This window comes from Xiphophorus maculatus, chromosome 21 (genome assembly GCF_002775205.1).
Source record: "Xiphophorus maculatus strain JP 163 A chromosome 21, X_maculatus-5.0-male, whole genome shotgun sequence".
Classification (NCBI taxonomy): Eukaryota; Metazoa; Chordata; class Actinopteri; order Cyprinodontiformes; family Poeciliidae; genus Xiphophorus; species Xiphophorus maculatus.
The window spans coordinates 9,934,825-9,959,838 of NC_036463.1; the positions used below are offsets into that span (position 1 = coordinate 9,934,825).

The 25,014-nt window shown below is 40.4% G+C and overlaps 1 protein-coding gene across 1 annotated transcript; it reads right to left on the minus strand.

Annotated features, from left to right (window-relative positions):
- Window positions 1–1,142: 1,142 nt before the first annotated feature.
- LOC102233483 (cysteine/serine-rich nuclear protein 1-like) lies at window positions 1,143–15,568 on the minus strand. The gene is made up of 5 exons (XM_005797819.2): window positions 15,255–15,568; window positions 7,357–7,556; window positions 5,191–5,450; window positions 4,804–5,100; window positions 1,143–4,684 (listed from the first exon to the last, which is right to left on the minus strand). Exons 2-5 carry the CDS (start codon window positions 7,535–7,537, stop codon window positions 3,701–3,703), a joined length of 1,722 nt encoding a protein of 573 aa, XP_005797876.1. The 5' UTR covers window positions 7,538–7,556; window positions 15,255–15,568; the 3' UTR covers window positions 1,143–3,700.
- Window positions 15,569–25,014: the final 9,446 nt, after the last annotated feature.

Below are 25,014 nucleotides of genomic sequence, written 5' to 3' on the forward strand. Positions count from 1 at the left end.
TCCTGTTGCTGTTTTTGGCACACACCCAGAATGCTGTATAAATGTTCATTGGTTCAGGACCAACAAGGTTATTATGATCCTGATCTCCTGACCTCCCAAGCTGCAGCCTGAGATGATGGAAAATTCCAAAGGATGTTTTTAAACCAAAGATCACAGGAAACCGACAATTTTCACTTAAATGGCATGTAGGTGAAATGTTTTTTCTTGAGTTGTCAGGATCAAGGAAAGCTAAAAGATTTGTGCAATTTTCGCCTAGGATCCAAGCGATACTAATTGTGACCAAATGTGAGCTAAAAGCAGTCACATACTCCCCCCGCCTGGAATTTCTGGCCATATGTTTGCGGTACTCTGGGAGACTACAGCATGACATCATATTGGGTGTTTTTCCATTTTCTTCAGACATGGAGATCTTTCACAACAGATTTTAGGCTATTGTGTGAAAAATATTTTTTTTTTAAGGAAGGTGAAATAAATTCTGAAAATGTTTAAAATGGCTTGTGCACAAAATGGCTTCTTGACCTCATAAACGATCTGCATTATTAACTTTTATAGGTCAGGTTGACGTTCGCAGTGAAACTTGACATTTTACATCTGTTACATATTAACTTAGTATATATTTTTTTGGTTGTGGCCCCCTCGGGATTGTCTTTTTCAGCTTTGGACATCAAGAGAAGGAAAGTTTTGCCCATCCTTTTTTGCAAAATTGCTAAGCCTCAGTCTCATTAGGTGTTTGATAATATCAGGTTTTAATTTTTTACCACAACTTTTCTCTTCTTGTAAACCTGGACCATGCAGAAGAAGCTCTGGTTGTATGTTTGGGATTGTTGTCCTGTTTAAAAGTAAACTTCCTCTCCAGCCACAAGTCTTTTGCCTCCTCCAAGAGGTTTTTTTTCATTCTTATTTATACTGAGATTAATTTATTTAGGGGTATTAAAGTAATGGGGACTTTTTATATATGCACACGTTTTTTTGCTAACATGTATCTTCTTTTCACTTCCTTAATGCACTACTTTTTGTGGGTGTGTCTCATTAAATAATCAGAAAAGACATGAAAGGTTGTAGCTGCAAAGTGAAAATATAAAAGTTAAAGAAGCTAAAATAAATGTATCAAACACATGACAAATCACACAAACAGCTAGGCATTTACAAAAGAATGCTTTTTTTTATTATCATTTGGAGGGACAAGCTGTCAAAATGGCTTAGATGAAAGAAAATGATTTTGAACAGCAGATTAATGTGTGAATATGTAAAAAATAAAGCAGCTTTGTTTGCTCTGCAGGACCTTTTCAAGCAGAAATATGCACAACACAAAAAGGCAAAGAAAAAGTAAGACACATTCTTTTGAAATAATAATAAACTGTACTGTAATATATTACACTGATAAACACTCACTGATGTCATTTCTTCATGAGATTGAATGTTTTTTTACAAGAGAAATTATGTTTGCTGGCAAAGAACGGTGCCAATCTTTGTGGCATACGAACATATACAGGATGAAATTATTACAAAAAAAAAGGCAAAAAGCGAATAATACATTTCCGATGTGCATTCTGCACTTTAAAAAAAAATACAATTATTCAGAAGAAGTTTTAACAAATAGGACCTGCATGCATAATTTCTAAAGGGTCCAGAAAAGGCTGTTGAAACAACCGTGGAAAGGGTGAGGATATGTACATCAGCTCTCTAGTGTCCCTCAGCTCAAAAAAAGTCTTGTTTGATACTCAATGAGGCAACTCTTCAAATTTCAGGGCTCGGGATTAAAAACCGTATAATATATGCAGTTTTTAATCCACTAAAATACAAAAAAAAAAAAAAAAAAAAAAAAAAAAACCTTCGCATTTGTGTAATTTCTAACATATTTTAACCCAAGTCACAGACTTCCAGAAATACTCAGAGTACAATCAAATAGATTTTTTGCAATTTACGTTTTAGTGGCTTTTCTCTAAGATATTCAACCATTTGGCTGCCTATTAAAAATACTTCAGAATGCACTAACCTTCATAAGCATACATTTTCTCTATAATTCATATATTACAAAGGTCGTCTCAGATCGAAAATTATTAATTTTGCTTTCTTAATAAAATATTCAATTTGTCAGTGATTAGAATTCTTTCATCCTACATATATTAGAAAATATTAGTGTAATTTTTCTATGGTTATGTTATAGGCAGCAATACAAATAGAACCATAATTTTCTTTATTTGTTTCAGTGATTAGGGAGATTCCACAGTTTTCAGTCCCAAAAGCTTAAACGGAAGCACTGCGCGCACACCTCTGGTCGGCATGGCTCCCCTGATAAACAGGCACATCCAGTAAACTTCACGACAGCCCACGTTATTGCCAAAATGTCTTTAAATTAAATAACTCATAAAATAAAAGACAGAATAACTTAAAACAAAGTGTTAAGAGAATAGATATTAAATACTTTCGGATGGACTTGTGGTCCCATCAGTGGCGGTTCTTGAATGAATGACATTCTGTGCAAGCTCTTCTTTCTGCCAACCAATCAAAAATCCACAAATCCAGCTGGGGTTGGATCAAATGCAATGCAGTTCTTCATAAAGCACGTAAACTAGTCACCCTAAAGACAGCAGGAAGAAGGGGGCACTCTCCCACGACTGCACATGCATAAAAACAATATAAAACTTGTTCAGGGCAGAAATGTAATATTTTCTAACAGTTTCTTGAGTGCTCCCCTTTGTAATGTCGCCCTGGGCAATTGCCTATATGAAACATCAAAAACCGCCACTGGGTTCCGTTTCCCATAGCAATACCTTAATGTGATAATGACAAAAAAAAAAAAAAGAGAAGGAAGATTGCACTTTAAGGTAAACAAACCACAGTGCTTTGTGAATGGAGGCTTCATCTGAAATAAATAAAACCATAAAGGAAATAATTTAAAACAAAATAAAATAGACACAGCTTCCTTTTTGTTTAAGAATATGAGCAACAATACCAGCCCATAAATAAGAAACTCCATAATTTAGCATCAAACTGTTGAATCCATCCCAAATAACCAAAACAATGCCTATGCATACATAGTTATTTTCACAGATAAAGTGCTGATCGAGGAGCTCTGAGAGGATTTTTTTTTTTTCTTGTACCTTAAAAAGACCTTTTGGGATGAAGACTTCAGCTTTTCTTCGCTCAAGTCATCTCCAGAAAGGAGGGGGGGGGGGGGGGGGGGGGGTGCAAACAGAACTACTGTACATCTCAATCTGACTCGGGTTTCGTATGAAGGCAATCACAGCAATGGTCACCACACATTGCCTCCAAAAGCTAGAAAGCTAGAAAAAACTTTAATTCCCTGAGGTGAACATTCAGCTGTGTTGAGATTTACACCCAACCTGGAAACAGTTTTAAGGGTGATTCCTGCTCAGCGAGCGGTTGGTGGTCTTAATTTGGTTAAAAGAGCTTTCTTAGGATTCTCTGGTTTCTATTGGCCTGGTCAAATTGATCTCTGTCCACTTTTAACCCCTAGCTGCCATCTCACACAGCAATCATCCCAAACTGCTTTGCTAACATTTTGAAGGCAAGTCTGGAATCTGAATATTTAATAGGCAAAAAAGAGGGAAATCACAGCTTCCTCATAACACATTGACATCTTATGTGCATTTTTCAGTCCTCTTCTAAAGCCCCCCCCTATCCCCACCTCTCTCTCTTGTGGGTTTTTCCTTTCTTACATAGTTCACATATTTTGTCAAACTTTCACAGACTCCATCACAGACAGTTTCATGGCTTCCTCCATCAGCTGATTGTCCGTAAATGTAGCAGGGGGCTCTGGGACGGATTCTGAGAGGCCAATCAGAGATTCCAGCAGGCAGGTCCCCGTGTCGCTCGCTGCGGGAAAACTGGGGTAGCTAGGCAGCTGAAACTGGAAATAGTTGTCCATGTGCTCGTACTCCTTCAGGGAATTATAAAGCGAGCTGGGCCCCAAGCACGGGAAGCCATCAAAGAACTCCAGGTCTGACTCCGAGGAGAGGCTCAGGTCCATGTCGTAGCTTGCCGAGCGATCAATGCTGGGAGAAGGCGTGTGCGGGATGCTGCAGCTGTGGAAAATGCCGTTTCCCTGGTTGGCGTTTTCATCCAAGAGTTCTGAAATGGCCGTTGCTCGATTGTCTGTGTGACTGTCTGTGGATTCCAACAGCGCAGCATCTATGTTGTCATTTTCATCAGCAAAGTCCACAATGCTAAAGCTACTGAACGCCTCTGTTGTTGGCTGTTGCTTCTGTTGATTTGGGCAACGAGTGTTTTTACTGTCCTTATCCTCGTTATCCCCGCTATTTGTATCGTTGAAACTCAATATCCGGCTCAGACCTTTCTCGTCGACCTCCAGCTGGCTGTGATGCTTGCACTGGCTCTCGCCTGCCTCAGAGTCCTCACTCTGACCAGATGAGTCTGATGAGTCCGTCATGTCACTGCTGCAGCTGTTCTCTCCGCCTGCCATCAGCTCTGAGCTGAAAGGGAAGGAGGGCACCGCTGGTAGCTGGGTGTTTGCATCTGTAGTGTTTTCCTCCTCCTCTTCCTCTGTGCTGGACTGCTCCTCCAGCCTCTTCTCCAGCTCCAGCTTCATTATAGTGTGGATGTAATGCGTCTGTACACGGTTAGAGTTGAACTCAATTCGGCCCTCTGTGTTGCCACAGCCGTCTTTGGTGCAGCCACATGGGAAAGAAGAGTGATCCATCTACAAGAGCAGAAAGAAGCTGTGAAATATTTGCAACAAAAACGTTCATTTGAATTCTCTTTGGTGGCAGTTATCAGCAGGAAATTTTAGGTAATCTTTTATTCTTTTGTTGTTTTTACCTGACATTTGATGCCCGCAAGGCTGCAGCTGCACGTTTCAGGCTCGCAGAAACCCTGGCAGTCACAACCGCAGTTCTCCCTGGAGAGCCTGAGCTCGTGCAGCTGTCTCTTCTCCTCCTTGTCGATCTTCTTCACACCAGCTGCTTTGAGCAGTGCATAACGTTTCTTAGATGGGAATGGCTGGAGGAAAGAGCCCTCGTCCAGGTTGGCACTGCTGATGTCTATGTCTTGCTCGGGGATGTCGTCTAATGTAAGCCGATCTGCCTCCTCGCATTCCTGGGTTCCGTTTTTTGTCAGCTGTAGCAGACAAAAGGAATCATGTGTATTTGCTACCACAGACAGGAGGCTGAGCCCAGTTAGTAGAGTTTAGCCAGAGGCATTTCTCACCTTCATTTTCATAGCTTCCAGCTTCTCTTCCCGAAGCCTATTGAGGAATTTTTCCCTGCGCAGGACCCGTTGTTCCGCAGCAAATTCTGCAAGAGTGTATGAACGCCGCACGCTGTGGCGCTGCATCATGCCAAGGCTGCAGCCTCCTCGACTGGGAACACTGGTGAAGCCCTGGCACCGTGGGAAGAAGAACACAGTCACCTGGTCGAATGTGACGTTGCCCCGACGTGCTCTTTTGGATTTCTTCAGAATGGATGTTGCTATGGAAGGACAAAAAGAAGAAGATTAGAACACATAAAGGGTGATCCTACATCATTTTCTACCACTAGATGGCATACTGCTCCACATCTTTGTGCTGATGCTGCTGGACAAATTGTAAAAGGATACCTCTGTGATTCATTGACCTGGCCTTATCATGTACCCAATTAAATGATACTGCCAAGAGCAGTCTGACATGCGTACATCCTGTAAAGTGAAACCCAAACTGCTGAGAATTAATCTAGCTGTACACTAGCGTGCGACCAAAGGACGCCCAGCTCAGGAATTTCCCTTTTGTTAGTGGTGAACGCAGTGGAGGAAGCACCAAGGATCACTACATGATCAGTAAAATCCCTGGGGCTTCCAGGTGGGATGGAAACCTTCTCACCTGAATCATGATCCACACATTTAAAGGTCATTAATAAGCTATACCTAGAAATAAACCACAGTGGGGGGATGAGTGCAGAGCTGAACTTTAGTGTAAATTCTACTTACTCCATCAAGGAATTTTCAACTTTTAAGTTTCCTTTAAAGTTAAGCAACCTTTCCCACTGCTTAAACTCCAGCAGCCATTTTTAATAAGAGTAGCCTATGTGTTTAAAGAAACGTCTGGTAATCCCCTGCCCATCTGGTCCCCATTACCTTTGTTTTATGGAAGGGAACTCCACACAGAGTCCCTGTACAAAATCAAAGAAATGTACAAAAACCAGTAGCTTTTCTGTGACTTTTTTATTACAGTTAAAGTGGAAAGTTTGGATGTTTTTTAAGTGATGTTCTTAAAAGATATTAATCCATTATAGTTCCCTTGTATCTAGTAGAGAGTTGCTGTATCAAAGTGAATTTGTAGAAAAGTGGAAGGTAACGCTAACAGCTAGTTGGTTAGGTTGCACAGTTTTGGATTACCTATGGAAAGTTTTGCACTTTATGACTACATGTTAACCTTTTACTACCACGGAATTTTGTTCCCACCGTAATTCTGTTTACATTAGGTAAAGGACATATTACTGACGACTTCAAAGCACATTAAATTATCCCAATAATGTGAAAAGTTTATGCGAAAAGTGTTCTTTTGCCTCAGTATGGGCAACCAATAAACACAACAGCCTTACTGATTCGTCTGATGTGCTGCCAGCGGTAATACAGATCAACTCGAGTGCCAGGTTCAGCTTCATATCCATCCATCCCACAAGAGACAAACAGCACCCAATCTGTAGCTTCCAGATTAACTATCTTTGCGCAATGATATCTAGCAAACAACTTTCTGTCCAACACAAACACCAAATCATAATAGTCCACTCAATCAGATCTTCCAAGTAGGCTTGCATGTCTGCTTCCTCCACCGCCCCCATACCTTTTTTCTATCCCTTCACCCAGTTTCTTCCAGCACCTGTGTTGGGTGCACGCCCAGGCTTCAGACAAGGCGCTGTGTGTTCCCAGCCTTGGCAACCTGCCATGCTTCTCTTCCTGGCTTCCTGCCCCACCATCCTGGAAACCTTGCAACCTTCTCCCCAATACACAACACAATCCCCTCTCTCCAAACTCACCACCAGTCCCCCTAAAGACTCAGCCAGGTCCAGACAGACGTAAACACCCTGAAGCTGCTCGACCTAAATCTCTGAAAGGAAAAGTGAAGCAATAGGTCTATCTGCAAGGTTCTGGGAGAAAGGTGGAAATAAAACCGAGGTGAGCCGCCCCCGTGCTTAATGTGATTAACCGTTTTGCAGCTTTAGGGCATAAAAATCATCAGAGGTGTTCATTGTAAAAGTCTGGACCCATTTCTGCAAAGTGTTTCATCGGATGCCAGTGGCATAAATTGCTAAAGCCGTCTTGTATAATGTTTGGGTTGCAATCAGAGTTTAAGCGGATGCTGAAGACAAGCTGAGAGAATGCTTGAGAGAGAACACTCACTGTTGAAATTTGTTACTGGGGAGCACGGGTTGCTGGGATTGGAATCCAGGGTGTCCGAGTAACAGCTCTCCCCCTCCGAGTCCCAGCCCGAGCAGGCGGAAGAGAGGGAAGAGGGCGAGGGAGACGAGTAGCATGGGTCCTCGTCCACCTCCTCAAACTTCCTCTTCAGAAGCCCAGTCATGGCGCCTAGTGTGAAGAATCTGTGTGAATAGGCAGAAAGACAAGGGTTATTAGCACATTATCCACACCACTTAATACAAAGCAACACAGGTTTCATCTTAAGAACAGGATGTACTGCAAGTATCTGTTATGCTTTTGTGCGCACACAAGACTTTTGCACAGCTAGAGCAGCAAAACTGAGTTCTGGGCACTGCCATCTGACAGTGTCCAGGGATTCAAGCCTCATGCTGCAAATAATGGGAGTTAGCCATGGTGCAGGAAGCAATCAATCAGTCCTTATTTGCCTAAGTCAACAATTACTGGACCCTTCACCCTCTTACAAATCCCATCAGCTCAGCATTGATTATACAGACAGGCCACACAAAGGTGACCCAATCATCCAACCACAGATATTCTCTTCAAGCAGGTCAAGGCTAAGAGCAATTCGCCACTCATCTTCTTTGTCTTCATGTAGAATTTTTACATGCACAATGATGCATGGAGGAATTTTGGGGGTTTTTTCGGATTGTTGGTATGCAACTCATGCGTTTCTTCATGGCTCCCATGAGAGAGTCTGCCGGCTCAGCGATAAGAACAATAAATCCTTTAAAAATAAAAAGGGAGGAGAAAAAAAGGAGAAGAAAGAACACCATTTATCCACTAATCTTCCATAATATTGCCTCACACTGGTCAAACCTGGTTGATGTGTTTAATTCTGAACTTGAACTGGCTAATAAGTGTCTCAGAACTCGAGCAGTTGTAGGAAAATATTGAAGCACATTAAAAACTTGCATTATTTGCCGAGATGGCAGGGTACAACTTGGACATTTTATATTCATGCGACAAAAAGATGTCCCCGCGGTTCTCTGCCAATTCTGAAAAGGCAGTGGTGGACGCTGTATAGTACAGGTCATCATTTTCACAATCTGGGACTGAGCCTAAACTAGGAGGGGAGGAGAGAGGAAGGAAGAGAGGGGAGTGGGAAGACACCACTGGGCTCTGTTCCAGTGCGGACACTCCCAACAACTATGTGGGATGGAGAAGGAGATAATTTCATCAAACTGTTTTCCCTACCATCACCCAAAAAATAAATTATAGCACTCTGGTTGAGAGTGTGTTAAAGCACTGGGTTTCAGCTACAAGAGTGCCATGTGGAGGACAGTGAAGGGAGTGAAAGAGTAATTGAAGGGTCCCTACTTCTGTATCTAACTCAAACTGATACAGGAACACCATCAGACTCCTCACACCCTGTCTGTCACTTTTTTTTGTCAGAAGGCATGCAGTAGCAAAAACCTCAACAGTACAAGACTGCTAAAACAGCTTTCTGCAACAAGATGCTGCAATGCTGAATACCTGTTAATATTATACCATACTTCATATGACTGCTGTCATTTCATGTTGGTTTGACTATTGTCACACTAATCTTTGAAATGATCAGAAACAATATTTCTTTATGATTATCAATTGTATCAAATTTTCTGCCTCTCCACTCACTGCAGATCTTCTTCCAGCTGCTCCAATTTAAGCTAACTTTGTGGATGTGCCTCAATTTTTGGGTTATTTTCAGCTCTGTTTGCTCAAATGTTTTCACAGTAATACCTATAATTTAGCAACAAAAACTCAATTAAAAGGTAAGGTTGTGATAATTATAGAGAAGGGATCCTTTGCATTTGCAAGTGAGCTAAATTTAAGTCTTACTAGGCCAATTATTGTAGGCTCAGCAACACAAATGGCAGACCCGTCATGTCAACAAACTACTGCAAGTTGTCGCTCTTTGAAGGTGCCAAAAAAAGGCGAGACAGTCGGTTTACAGGAACTTCCACTCCATGTGCCTGTCCTATCTTGTATGAACACTGTACGAGAGTCAATGCTCCAAGAAGGGACAGAAAAAAAACTAAGCAGGTAGAGGAGAAAAGAGTATTTTATCAGCATACTGCAGAGAAGAATAGGCAAAATCAGTGGTCAGTGATGACAAAGATAAAGATGCTAGAGTCAAGGGCAAAAGGTATACACTTTTGTAGTAGTAAGGGGGAGATGCTATTATTGTCTTTGCTGTGGTTGTCCAAAGTACACACATGATGAATGATTCACCTTGCAATAGGTCAAGCCGGCTTGAAACAACTACAAAAAAAAAAAAAGGCTTCCACCAAACAGTAGCTAGTGAGAACACAAGCCACTAATTTCCCCCTCTGCGAACGTGTTGGAGCACAAAATAATCTCCAAATGCCTCGTATCCAAAACACAGGGGGCTGGGGAGAGGGAGTGGATCTGCCTTGAAACAATTTCCAAACACCTGGATGCAGGATCTGTTGCTTATGTGTTCACTTTATCATACAACATGTGTGTTCCAAATGTTGCGCGGTATCAGCTCACCTCACATTTTACCATCAGTTCCACCCCCCAATTTTCTGCAAAAAAAAAATGAAAACAAAGCTATGAGGCATCCTCCAGGGAGCACATAGCGCCAGCTAAGCAAAGTCTTTTTAATTAAAAGCTGCAGTGAGACAGAAGGGGGGGAGGAGAGGGAACAAGGTGGGTGGATGAGGAAAAGGGGGGCAGTGGTGTCAGAACTGGGTCATTGTCTCTTGACTGCAGTCTACCTGACACATTGATTTGTTAATCCTGTTCAACGGGCAGAAACAATTGCGAGAGGTTAATCCCAGCAAGGGACGGCTTGTAGTCAATCTGGAGCTTCTCAGCCGCTGCAGCCACAGAGCGAGGCCAAGGGAGCACGGATGGAGCAGGAGACCAGGAGTAAAAGAAAAAAAAAAACCCAAATCTGTCTTGTAATGAGTATTTTGCAAGAGGGTGGAGGGCGAGGAAGGAAAAGAACAAAGATACAAAAAAAGAGGGGAATCGAGAAAAGGCAGTGCCTTTGAATGCCTACCGCTCTAAATGGAGAATGGATGGGATCGGACAGCTGAGCCAGAGAGAAGAAGCGCAGCATGTTTTCAGCAAGCACTAAATTATGCATTGCTGTCATTCCATCAAGCCACACGCGGGCAGACAGATAAAGGACGCATCCGCCAAGGTGCTCCCCCAGCCAAGTTGTCGCAGAGTTGGGGAGATAAATCTCTGGCGAGGAGATTTGTCACCAGAAGTACTACACAGCTCAAGTCAGACGCAGAACTATGTCAGTGAGACGAGATTATCTCGATACACGCACAGCTGTGTGCTGTTCGTTTGACTTTAGAATCCCTTTACCTTATCTGGAAACATAAGTTATTGTCCCCCTAAAGGATTTGTAAGTAATTTCAGTGGATGACATCTGGAGGGAAACAAAAGGTTCCAATGATGAGCACAACGCATATCTATGCTTTTCATTCAAGCAAATTCCATACAAATTTGAAAATGGCATTTAATGACTTCAATTCTAGTTCAAATTTCAGAAAAGCTACTTCAAAAACAACCACCTTAATCTTGGCATTTGTGCGCAAGAAAAACTTAGAGTTAAAACACATTTCTCCATGTTTAAGTTCCATACTTTTCCAGACTCAAATTACCCAGAACCTCGGTCCAAAGTATACTGAACTTTGTATCTTCAGGAGACATTTCAATCGAGATGGATGGATAGAGACACTGAATAAAATCTGGAAATACAAATGTTTTCCACTCCCTTATGTCTTTTCCCATATTTATGCAGACAGAAAATCCTGAATCAAATTCCAGACCTTTCCAGTATTTCTACGTGTCACAGGAAGTACTAGAAGCCTGTTGAATCCCCCCGTTACCCTGCAGCCCAACAGGAGAAGTCACAGTTGACTTTGCCCCTTGCACTGTCTGTCCAGCCCCCTTTGCAGCTGATAACAACATGGGTGGGAGCGACAAGTTGTGCTAATCTTGGCCCGCTGAGAGCATTTACATGGCACACTGACAACCTCGCAGCGTCTGAACGACTGACTGAGTGCTCATAAAATGTGATAATGATGAGCCCGGGAGTCCTTCCTGCGTGTGCGGGAGTTGTGTCTGGGCAGGTCAGCCCCCTTCTCCCACAGGGCTTCAGGGTACAACACCTCTCAGGTAACGGATCAGAGCTGCAGAAATGAAGGTGGCCCCGACTCCTGTTCCTGCCCAGCTGGGTAAATTCTGGCTCATTATTTAAAGCCCAAGCTGTCAGTCATTAGTGCTCCACCTGCTGGAGCAAAGCAGAAAAAGCACATCTGCTGTTTTTTTTCCCCTCTTCCTCCTCTTTGAGCCTGTTGTTCTCACTGAGGGCTCGCTGTGTGACTGTGCCACAGAAACATTCTGTTCCTCTGCTTCGCCCCGTGCACATAGCGATTCCAAAAAGGAGAGGTGGTGGGAAGAAGGGGGAAGGATTGTACAAAACAAATAAATAATGTCATGTCTCCAATCCGCAGGAATTCCACTCTGGCAGCCCAGCTCCAGCTGTAACAGTGGGAGAAGAACACAGGCTCTATCTAACCCAGATGTGCCTTCTGCTGCTAAACGATGGAAAGTCCTGCTCACTGAGAAACATGAGCTTTTTGCTTTTCAAAAGCCACACCTGTCAGGTTATGTGCTTGCAAATGTACCTCACACATGCCCTCAAGTTTGGTGCAAATTTAAAAGGAATGGTCCAGTGATGCACACAAAGTATAAAACCATGACCTGAAACACACGACGCACACAATAAACTTGTGTTAGTAAACATTACGGCTGGCCAGCAACTTTTGGCAGATTATGACATAGATGCTGAGGTATGTGAACATTCAATTTAAAACTGATCTATTAAAAAAAGAGGCAGTGTCCATTAATGAGCACATAAACAAGTTAAATGTAAAGGTATCCGAATTAGGACTTCAGATAGTTGTAATTTGTAGTCTTTGTGCCGGATATAAGCAGACATCCAATGACCAGTTTCAGAACTTTAACTGATACAAATCTGTTTTCTGAAGTTTTCCATTTGATTGGTTTCCTTTATGATTCACCTCTTGCAAACTGAATGAGTAGTTCCACGGTTTTCTCACACAGATCAGCTAAATATGCTTTGCTGCAGTTGTACAAAATAAAAGTAAGCCTCTTTGAAGGAGAAATTTGATTAAAGCATACAAATAAGGACGAAGAATGGGGGAAAAAATGCTCAAAGGAAAAAAGTCACATCTAATGTGATTTTACCATTCTGACTAGTAGCTTTAAAATCTAGGGAAGGCTGTTAAGGCACATGCAGACTTGGGAAAATTTCTATTGCTCTGGGTGTGTATGTGTGCAGGGAGGAAGGGAGGAGGAGGTTGTGGGTTCAGGGGTCATGCTCCAGTCTGGGACACTTGCCGTATGGAATGCTGGGAGAGGACAAAGCCAGATGGGAGCTCTCTCTGTCTCTCTCTCTCTCCCCACTGCTGCTGTGTTCAAGACTGTCAGCCGACTCCCCTCGCTCCTACCCCATCCCGTCCTCTTCCCTCCTTCTCCTGTCTGCGCTCCCAGTACAAAAGCGTGGGGGCCCAGCCTCGCCTGAACTCAGCTTTCTTCTGCTGCTTCTCTCTCCCAGCTGGCATGGAGTGATACCAAAAGTGTGCAAGAGCTTCCTGAGGTTGTGAAACAAACAGAGAGCGGTGCACAGGAAGCGGCCATCCAGATTGTCTGATGCGCCTGACAGCTGCAGCCACCGCAAGGTTAACTGAATACAAGATAACAAGATGGACATGAGGCAGTTAGACGGTGGATGATATTTGCCTTGGTAGATTCAGGGATGCCATCAAGGGTATCCAGGGGAACCAACAGTCACCTCTATAAATTTGTTGACCTCTTTTCACCTCTTCCAATTTACATAATTTTTGTGCAAGACGGAAAAAAAGAAAGACCATTGATAAGGATTTTTTTTATTGAGAATTTCAAAGTCAGTCTTGATATGTTACATTATTACAAGAATGGGTGTGAACTCCTAATGGGGCTAAATTGATGATCCAATGCGACCCAATTATGACTTTCACAATAATGCCAACTGATACTCTTCAAAATCATAGATCTAGTGTTATACATGTTAGACTATTGCTAGAATAGGTTTCAGGTTTTAGTGGATCTTAACCTTAAAAAAATAACAATTAGGGAAACCACAGCAATTAAAAGCTCATCGACACTAAACTTTGTGAAGCATGTTGTAAAACAACAAGAAATTAGCTTAGAGTATTAATTCTAGCTTCCACTATAACATATTAAATAAAACAAATGCCGGAAGTTCTGTTATGGCTTAGTTTTGGTCACCTTTCCAATTTAGATTAATAGTGCCCCCCTTCTGGCCACTCTGTGTAAAATTCTCTGGCTGCAAATGAGACCCATATGGAATAGAAATTGTTTGAAAAAGTGGGCCCATATGGATCTGATGTGTTGTGCTGCATGAACTGAGACATATGAGGTGGCCAACTGGTGTTGCCTGCGAGAGTTGTGTTAAATCAACCCGAGTGGGTTACATAGGAGAATCCCGCTGTGAACCTGGGACCACTGAGTGCCCGTTCAGTTTGAGTTAAAATCCATGTAGTCTACATATACTGGCAGAATACTTTCCCTCAAAGACACAGAGCTTTTGTTTCACCACTGCAATGCTGTTTTGTTAATTTAAAAAACTATGTATATTTTATTGTTCCACAAGATGAGACAAGGAGTTATTTAACACTAATGTGCATTAATATGAAAAGCATGTACCAATCAGTGCTGAACAGCAAGGACTAGAAGCCTTTTCTGTAAACAAAGGATCATTCAGACCAAGTCAAAAAAACATGATTCCAAAAATGATCCGGGTGAGGTCGCACTAGAGACGATTTAAACTATCTCTGATATACATGTGGCTCAGATAGCTTTCGGGAGAACAATAAAAGATATTAAAAAAAAAACAAAAAAAAAAACACATCCAGCACATGTAAGCTGATCATCTGCAAATTAACTCATACATTCAGAAATAACTGCTTGTTCTCATGCACAACTATTAGTTCAAACAAGAAAGTGCTCATTGAACGTCCACCTGCCACAGATCATTCACTTTAAAAGAAATAATATCCTAATCAAATTCATCAAAAATCAATTATCAAATCCACTCTGCACATGCGCAAACAGAGTCACCCTCCTTCACCCCCAACCACCACCCCTCCCTGACCCGATCATTCCTCGTGATTAATGCTAATTCTAATGACAGCAGCCCTGTCAGCTGGGCGCTCACATGTAGTGCCTTCAGGAGTCGCTCTCGTTACAAGAAGCGCACCAGCACCACCGAGGTGAACAACTCCACACACACACACACACACACACTACACAGAGACTCAATACACAAAGCCAACCTCATCAACAGTTCATATAAATGAAGCCACGAGCACAAAATACGCTATATAGTTGCGTTCAACCACTAAATGAGAGCTGTGGAATTTATACGAACCAGAATAAGAGCATAAAGGAAGCAAATGAATGAATCCGATTGGCTGGAATCGCGACTCGGTCAACTTATTATTTTTAAAATCTTTGCCGCTACCTTTGTTTGTTAATTTTTGCGTCGATAAAAAAAAAAATATGTTGCTAGATTAAAACTCACTTTAACAGATTAAGTGTCCAAGCGCGTCACAACAATAAATTGCCAACTTGAGCGACAGTCGTTCTTTTAAGAAATGCAGCAAAGACAAAAAAAAAAACCTTAAAATTAACCAGTCACAATGGTTCCCTTGCGCAAACCATGTGGAAATACTTGAAACCGATCAAACAACTAAAAACATTCAAACAGAACAAATAGATAAATTACGCCGCTCAGTAGCGATACTCACCAATTTAAGTATCCGATCACCATTGGGAATCAAAGGACTGGATAATCAATCGATGGGAGAGTAATCCGAATGAGCACAAGAAATAAAATATGTGAATTTAAAAAAAAAAAAAGGAGGAGGAAAAAAAATAACAGTGCGCGAATCCCCGCATATATGTATGTATAGATTTGTGTGTATGTATAGACAGCTCTCGCTGCTATTGTCTCCTGGGCTCCGCACCAGCCGAAGCGCTTCCCTTGTCTGAAGCAGACTGCCGAGAAGCGCAGCCTTTTTCGTCAGTGGAAAACTCCCTCCTGGCGTCTGGTCTGACGCAGGCGGTGACACAGGGAGACTGCCCACGCTGCTTCCTGCCTGGCTGCATGTCCTCCCGTGTTACTGTACCCCGATTACCTACTTGAGAAAATAAAAGAGCCATGTATGTTGCTTCATTTACACAAACCACACCAGAGGCTTGTTTTTCTTTCTTTTTTTTTTTTGTGGGGGGGGGGGGGGGGGGGGGGGGTAGAATATCTTAACAGGCAGGCAGCAGTGTGTGGCTGATTTGCAGTTAAACATTGAGTATGAAGCCGTGACTCTAGTGGTGAGTTTGTACAATCATTTACAGATTTACATCTAAATTATCTTTAAAGAGTGATGGGATTACTCAGCAGAATACTATCAACTCCATTTGATACGTGAGTTGCTAAAGTATTATTGGTGTGGCCAATGGTTGCATTTCAGGGAAAACACTGACTAAGCTGTCTGAGAGTATGACTCACGTTCTTTTTAGACGGAGCGCACAACTGAAGACTTTTTTTTTTTTCAGAGGAAACGCAATCGTTTACCATAACAAACAGGAATTATTGTGAACATTATAGGGGAAACAAAGTGCGTTAACAAGAATTGACATGGAAAAAAAGTGAAGAAATTTACACTGAAAACAAGACGTACTTTGCAAAAATAAAATTTGGATTTAGGCAACAAGTGTTAAAATGCACATTTGAAACAAAAAATTTTTTTTAAAAATTACTTGACAGGTAATGTTTTAGGTCTTGAACTAAAAAGATTTTCCAACTGATGGTCAAAATATGGATCAGTTTTACAATACTTTCCATTATATCTTTGCTAAATATCTTATGAAAAGTATTAGAAAAAGCATGTGCATGTGACCAAAAGTAAAACTTAAAATTAGAAGCAAGAAGGTTTTTGTTTTATTTCCTAGAAAGTCATATATTTGGACATATGAGGTCTGGACATCTAACAGTTCCACTATGATTCTAAAGCTGAGGAGCATAAAAACGACATGCTGACAACATAGTTTTGTTCCATTTATCCTCCCTAGGTCCCAAAACATAACAACAAAATGTGAGTAAATCAGTCTTTTAACTTTACTTTCAATTGATCACTGTCTGGTGACTTTTAATTAGCTACCCTTGACTTTCTTTGCTCTCTGGAGTATAAATGTAATGTGACAATGAAGTGTATTTCTCAAAGCCACTCTTTAAATCAAGTAAGACAAGAAAAGAAGATGTCATTCCCCATAATATTTCCATGCTTTTCTGTACATATCTCCCATGAGTGACCAACAGGAAAACCATTAAAACTGTAAACACACTCTAATAAATAACCAATATGGTTAAATCTGCATCATCCTTTGCTTTTTTTTTTTTTTTTTTTATCTTTGAGCATATTTCCTGTTGTCAGATTGGTTAAGTGATTTTTTTTTGTTCCACAGGTTATGTTATAATCAGATCAGAGTGTGAGAAGTTGAAATTGAACTCAGCTTTCCAAAAAAGGTGGTTAATCATAGTTAATTCATGGCTTAACAAAAGGAAACTGTCCCACAAGAACTATATTTTAATTGTTTGTATAATTATCTAAAACATGTAAGGGTGACAAAAAAAAGCAACATCTGGGAAAAAAAATCTGCAACTTCTTTACAGCATTGCAAACATAAAAGCAATTTAAAATACTAAAAACATAGACTTAAAAAAAAAAATCTAGGAATTGTTTCAAAGACAGGAAACAAACATGCACATACCATATAAGGGACTGACAAACAAGCAGCCAGTCTTCTGTAACGTCATAAAGTGATGACGATACAGTAAGCCAGCATTTGTGCTTTCGTTCTTGCTCGTCCTTCCTCATTTTTCAGAAGGGCGTCAAACGTGTTAACAAGTAATCCAGACATGTACACGTGCACAGGTGCAGCAGCAAGACATTTATTCTTTCCTCATATTTTATGCTGTGCAACTTTGCAGATTGAGAAAAAAATTGAACAAGTAGGCCAAACAATAACTGCAGAATTTCTTTGTGAAATACTTTACATTTATTGGAGCTTTTGGGATCCCAACATGATGTTATATGCTATTTCATATGTAGTGTTATTTTAAAAAGAAGTTTCTGCAAATTATTGGTAGGTCTGTCTATGGATAGACTAACTAAAGTCTCAGAACAAATTTGCAGGCTGTATCATCTTGATTTAGAAGGTTTTATGTTACATTGCTTTTATTTTACTTACTGTACTTACCTATGCTTGCAGGGTAGTTGTGGGCGGGGCTGGTGCCTATTATTGGGTGAGAGGCAGAGTACACCCAGGACAGGTCAGAAGTTTATCACAGGGCAACACAGGAACATGCCAAGACAAACACCAATGAGTACACATGCTCACAATTAAGGACAATTTAGATAGACCAGTTCACCTCACAGTCATGTTTTTGGATTGTGGGGGGAAGCTGGAGTACCCGGAGAGAACCCACACAAGCAAAAACTCCCTGTTTTAAAGAGGCAGGCCAGGATTCAAACACAGGGATGTTTTTGTTGCAAGATAACAGTGCTACTAGCCCGATTTTGCAACTAGATAAATAGATAAAGTGAGCGAAAGAGAGAGAGAGAGAGAGAGAGAGAGAGAGAGAGAGAAAAAAAATTTCCACACAGTCTAGTTAGTTGGGTTTCTGAGCATTAGCTGATTTTCAGAGAAGTTTTCTTGGAAGAGCTGCTGTAGGTCATTGAACTTGACATGTTAGCTAAAAAAATCAAAATCTTTCCTGAGTGTGATTTAACAAAATTTTTCTTCAAATCCTGAGTATGTCTGAATCTACTATTTCCACTTACAGTTCTAAAGCCATTGTTTTGGACAACTGGACAACCTTAATTTACAGTTGTGTTGTTCAAAAACGTTCATTATTGCACACATAACACTATTAATGCACAATAGTGATTTATTTGTTAAACACTCTCCGTAACAAATGAATACATACAGACAGCAGTGTACTAGACTGTAAAGTACATCAGTAGTTCCACATCAGCTCACATATTTGGCATTCCACAGTGTTGTAACTTACCGACGTGATCCATTTGCAACACTTTGCCCATGGACCTGCGTTACTTTCTCAGCTGGACCTAAAAACACCTAGCAATCTAGGTACCAAAATCAATAGAGGGGCTTTTGCTCAGATATGTGGGGAGATGTCTCCCAAAGCTGTGTTCTTAGCCTCCTGCTAATTTCTCCCTACTAATAAGGGAGCCTTTTTCTCAACAACTTGTTGAGCCTGAGGGTCTCCTTGTTTAGGGCGTCACCCTCGAAGGCAAAATAAGCACCAAAGCTGAGTAGGAGCAGAAACAGCCCCCGACGGGGACCGACAGTGTTTGAAGTGCCTTTTCAAATTAATAAGTGGCACAGTATTATCACATAAGAGGATGCAAACATGTTTTACTGGATGCCAGCTGGTTTCTTTGGTAGTTTCACTGGAAACATAAATAAGCCTTTATACAGATTTCTGTGGTAATTGATGGGTCAGATAACAGAGATCACGGCTCGTCTGGAAATTTATTTGTTAAATAAATGTGTGTAAAAGTGACCTATGTACAATGCTAAAAAAAGGCGTAATATTAACTTTATTATAAATATATGTGACATATTAAATACAAATAGATAAGCTGTGTTTTTTTAAAAGGCTGAAAAAAGTCAGAATGATGGAAATTATCTTTCAAATTTTATCAGCTGGTGATAGTTATAATACCATGAGAAAAATAAATAAACCCTCAGAACTTCTGTAGTTTTTTCTCAACTCAACAATTTTACTATGATTTTATGTGAAAGACCAACAGAAGGAGACTTTTAGTGCTTTAACTACCTCAAATCCTTAGGGCATTTAAAAACATGTATTGTATCTAATGATACTCCATGTGATTTCTGTTTACTTGGCTCAGACTCCACGTGCTGATAATGATACTTGTCTGAGAGGCTGTTTTGTGTTTTCACGTGTCCAAGGTGTGCCACAGAGAGTAGATAAGGGTGTGTGACGGAGTCTGTGTGTCCAGACAGACTCCACCCCAGCCTCGCTTTCCTGTCGCCCGGCAACCCTTTAAGACACAACAATGAACCATCCACAGCCCGAAGGAAGAAGCCGACGGTCACATGAACAGCGGCAGTCACAGTCGCTGCTGAGGAATTTTGCTCTCCTTACCAAAAAAAGAAAAAAAAGTACCCTAATAATCAGCAATGTTAACAATTAGTTCTCTGTCCCGGAGACCTTGGAGACATTCTTACTCACTTGGCCTCTTCTGCGGTTCACTTCAGTGCAACGCCTAATTATAGCAGCAGAGTTGGCAAACACCGGATCACCGGCACAAGTTCGACAATGTTGTTTCAACAGGCTCGCGTTATGTAACCGTCAGATCTGGGCAGCATTAAAGAACTCATGAGTTTCTGGGACCGTGATGAAGCATCTTTCATAAACTTCTCTTGAGATAAACAGGAAATGTCTTGACCATAGGACTCCTGCCTTTCATGCTGCCCCTTTGAAGTCCCTTTGTCAGGCCTATCAATTGCTCTTTTTGACAAACAAGGAAAAGTTGTTGGGAATGTTGAGTCTCACACATGTTTACCTCTCTCTTCTGAGAGAAAAAAAAAAAAAAAAACGGAGCCAAGCGAGTGTGCATGCCTGATGGGGGGATGGTGGTGCCAAAGGCGCTGTGAATCAGGCCTGAATACATTACGGCCACTCTCTTTAAAAGTGTGCCAAAGAGTTCATAAGACGCCCCTCAAAGAGTGCAATAATGGGCTTCAATGCTTTCCATCTGCAGAGGGAGAAAGAACTGTGACTGCACGTGCTGCGCATAGTGGCCTCAACAGCCAAGCGGTTTATGGCCATCGGAGGCATCATAAAACTGATTGTTGGGATAAGATGTGGACATAAGATGAAGAAGCTAAAATTCATAACTTGATGTAAACAAATCAGAGAAAGCCACTAAACAAACAGGGTGCTCTGCCTTGAGAATGTATTCTTGAACGTTTTCACATTTTGTGTCAAACAAAGTTAGAGCTGAGTGTGGGAATCAACATCACAACCCAATTAAGTGTGTTCTAGTTGCATGTCAAAAAATTAAATTTGGAACAGGAAGCGACATGTTCACTAGTACCACATGTGCCAGTGGCTTAATGTGATACAAGTAATCAGAAGGGATAATAAATTGTTTAAACCTGATACTTTTAATACCTTTTATATACCTGGTAACAATAGATTACAGGGATGTGGGTCACATCAGCATCAGAATCAGAATTATTGGCCAACATTGTGTGCACAAGCTGAATTTGACATAAGTTTGCAAGTATTCACTTTGCACAGACATTAAGTGTAATAATAAAAAATTTAGAGAGTTAAACAGTTTGTACATGCCATTTATTAATCCAAAAAATAAAAAAAAAAGATAGATTGCTGAAGCTATTAGAAAATCCTTTTAAGATACATAAAAGCCTGTGATTGTAATGTGAGAAAATGAGAGAAAGTGCAATGGGTATAAATACATTTGTTCCCCAGAGGATGGCCAGCCCAGATGAGGCAGTCCTACGATGTTTTCAGTGGTGTTGTGGTGGTGGTCAGGCGGAGCAGACGGTCACAACAGGGCCCGGGGGGGGGGGGGGGGGGTCAGCTTGCTGATTGATGGCTCCAGCTGTCCCTGAGGAGAGGAGCGCAGGCAGACAGCTGGTCACCTGTAGCCCCAGACATGAGCACGATGGAGGCCCATGGCATTGTGTTTCACTGCAGAGGCCAACTAGTGCAATGCAGAGTTCAGGCCGCTGTTTGTCACAGTCATGAAAACAAGCCAGAGGAAAACAAGCTAGAGGCTAATTTATTGGATTTCAAACTGGAAAGGCATCCCAACACTTTAGTCTTTTGTTAACAAGATTGCTTGCATCCTAAGGAGAAGACACGCATCTAATCACCCACTTGTGCCTCTAAGTCCTCCAATTTTGCCTGAAATTATGAGGTGGAATTTAGGAGTAATTGCAGAAGTTACAAGAAAGGCATGAAATAAAACACAAAGATGAGCTCGCTTAGGAACAGGGATTAATCCAGAGGCAAGAAAAAACGGAAAAAAAAAAAAAGCACCCTCCCCCCTCTCTGAAACCAGCAGCCAATCAGCATGTGGAGGAGCTGGTTTACTTAGAGACCAAAGAATCTGTGTGGTGATATGACATCATCAGCTGCCCAATAAAAGGACAGGTCACTTTTCCTTCCCTTCGTCTTTCCCCCACCTGTGACAATGAGCAGAAATCCCAAAACATGTTACATACATTTTTTTTTTACTTTTTATTTGTATTAATACAAATATAGGATTATTGTAGGAGTACATTCCAATGTTACTGTCAATAATTGTCTTTTAGTTAAAACCTCATTCATTGGGTCTCTGTTGTTCAGCACTGAGACAGGCACGATTCGCATATTAAGCATCTTCCCTCCACTGTCTTCTCTTTGTCTTGTCGCCGTGACAAAAAATGTTCTGTCTTGAATGCTTCCATTCATCCACTGACAAACAAGCACTATGTTTGGGTTCCCTCACCACATACTATATGGCTTCTCTCTACTGGGCTACGTGTGTTTAGCTTCAGGGTCTAAAAAATGCTGCCAGTTTCTTTTTATTTTTCAACTTGGCAACATCACATGAGTGTCTGACTAATGCACTATGGATTGTCTCTGAGGATACTTGTTCTATGTTTTATTCATTGGCGTGGTGTGCTATAGACTACCCCTGACAAAATCCTATTGATTTTCTGATAGACAATTAAAAGAAGGGCCATACTCAGGACATTGGCAGTTTGGAGTGCCTTTATATCTGGTTCATAACTGTTTAAATTAAACAATAGGGAAGCAATAAATAGCGGGTCTCGGTAGTTACTAATCTGCTTCTTGTCCCTGTATCGTTTTCACCTACATAGCACGACATTTATGGCGGCTGTTCTAATATTAACTTGCTTTTATTAGGACTGAGTATTTTTCAAGGTCTTTATTTTGATTGCTATCCTTGCTACTGTATGTGGTGTCAAGTTAAATGCCTTTTTAAGCTTTTCTCCTTCAGTATATGTGGACAAGTTTAGAGAACTTGCTGATTTCTGCTTCCTAACTCATGAATATCTCTAAAGTGAATGACATGTTATCTTGGCGCTCAGTTCGATAGGTGTCTTAGAAACATGGGCTTCTATGTCACATCATTCGAATAGCCCAAATATTTAGGAAGTGAAATTATTAATACAAGACACTTTCTAGACAACTTAAAAATAATAATAATTTAACATTGAAATCTTCCATACCCTACTGATTACATGTTTTCAAAAATCTCCTATTTAAGAACACATTTATTTTTAGGACTTTTTACACACGCATATGAAATAATATTTTGTCATCACCAGGAATCCCAACGAACGTAGAAGGTGCTATATTTTATTTTTATTTTATCAATCCTGCCAGAATAGAATTGACAGAAGAAGGAGTTGTGAACGATGACATTGAGTTTCTGTGCTGTTTTAGAATTGTAATCTGAATTGAATGAATTCTTCTCATAAAATGCATATACATATCTGCATGTAGCCTAAATGTCAAAGCTGTGTAGGCGGATATAGAAAAGATGTTGTAAAATGTTGATTTATGCAGAAAAAAAAATCTCTGTTGTTACAAAATGTAGCATAAATGAATTGTTATTCTACTCGAGCCGAACAAACGCATAAATTACTATGAGTCTTTATGGTGTTCGAGCAGATCATTTTGGAAGAATGTGTCTCTGTATTTGTTGAGATCATTATAATTTCAGCTGAAGGAGAGTGGAGCGCACTTGCAGCTGAAGGTCATTTACAGAAAGCCTGAAGCCCATTCCACACAAGAAATGTAGTAGTTTTATCCACTTTAAGCCACTCATCCCATTTTTAGGAAGTAATTATGAACAATTAGCCTAAAATAGGAAACAAAATGAAGGACGAGGACCAAACCTTATAGAATACACCTAAGAACGAAGGACAAAACCCTTTTAAACACCTAATACAAGAAATAGATGATTCACTTTCTAACCTATCTGTGACAAATTTTCATCTAATTGCTACTGAAGTTTGTTGAGCTTTCCCAAAATTCAATATTTGATAGTTTTCACAGATTCAACAAAACAGATGTGGTTGAACAGAATTTTTTCCTTACTTAATTTATCCACTTTATGCCAAGTTTTCAGCTGATTATTCTTAGGAATCCAGAATGGTATTTAATGTATGCAAAACGATGTTATCTTTGACATTATTGTTTGATCGATTAAGCAAAATGGGAACATGCTATGTGTCTGTATAGCCGTAACAAAGCACCTAAGACACTACGAAATGGGTTCTTTACTAAGATATCCCTTATGTGCCAACACAAGACTTATTCCTCCCTTGGGTTTAAGTCCCTTCTCCTCACTTGAATAATTCATACATCATTGTTGAGTGGCTTCACAAATCGGAAAATCAATTTCTTTGAAAAAAAGGGAACAGAGGATAGATTGGAAACACATTAAAACTCAGAGGAAAACTCTAGGAGGCATTCAGAAAGTTGTGAGAATGACCAGTCAGAGATGATCAGGTGGCCCCAAGGCAAAATATAAAACTGGAAAAATCCCTCAAGAGATTTTGATAGTGTTTGCTACATGGTACATGTTACCTTTTCAATCTTTCTGTTTCATGTGTGGTTTAGATGCAATGTATCTTCTTAGCTCCCCATACAAAATCTGAAAAGAATCTTTGGAATGACAAAACTATGAAAAGGTGAAAGTTTTAACTTATTGGATATCTTTATTATGAAAATCTGACTTATTTTTTCTTTAGCACTTCAGTACCATTGACTTGAGTACTACTATAATGCCCTTTTTGAAGCCAATACTAAAGCTTTATTTTGAAAGGCTATTTTAATTGTTTTTCCATTTACCTTCTTTATGAGTGGTTTTGTTATGAATGTGATGTAGAACTTAATTTAATCCATCCTATGATAGATTTAGACTTTTTTTGAACAGTATCTGTAACATTCATTTCAAATTACAGATTAGTTACTATTTTGATCATTGGTTCAAAACCAGAAAATGTCATCAATTATGTTCATAACATGTTAAACATGTTAAATAGTAAAGCATCCAAAATAGTCTCTTTCTATTCTATTGCTCTGCTTATAATTTAATTTATAAACAGACTGAGTGTTTTATGTATCAGTAAGCTTTATTTTGAAAGTCCAAATTAATGCACTTGTTGATTGCATGTGTCCAACAAATAGCAGTTTAAAACCCATTATTGAGACTGACTATTGAAGAGATTTTGTTTGCTTTATTCTAAAAGCAAAAATAAATGTCTTTAGCATTGCTGGTCACAGACTACATCTTTCGTCCCATAAAAGAGTGAGTCTTTTATTTTGAAGAGAATCTGGGAGCTTCAGCATTTTAAACTTGTCATGTTATTACCGCATTGATTACATGCAGTGTTTCTGGTTGCCCC

Bases quoted from the DNA above. Each gene is read 5' to 3' on its own strand.
- LOC102233483 (XM_005797819.2), bottom strand. From the start codon at position 7,537: ATGACTGGGCTTCTGAAGAGGAAGTTTGAGGAGGTGGACGAGGACCCA. The intron at 5,101-5,190 runs GTGAGAAATGCC...TGTCTGCTACAG, and splicing joins TGGAAGCTATGAAAATGAAG to CTGACAAAAAACGGAACCCA. The intron at 4,685-4,803 runs GTAAAAACAACA...CTGCTCTTGTAG, and splicing joins TTGCGGGCATCAAATGTCAG to ATGGATCACTCTTCTTTCCC.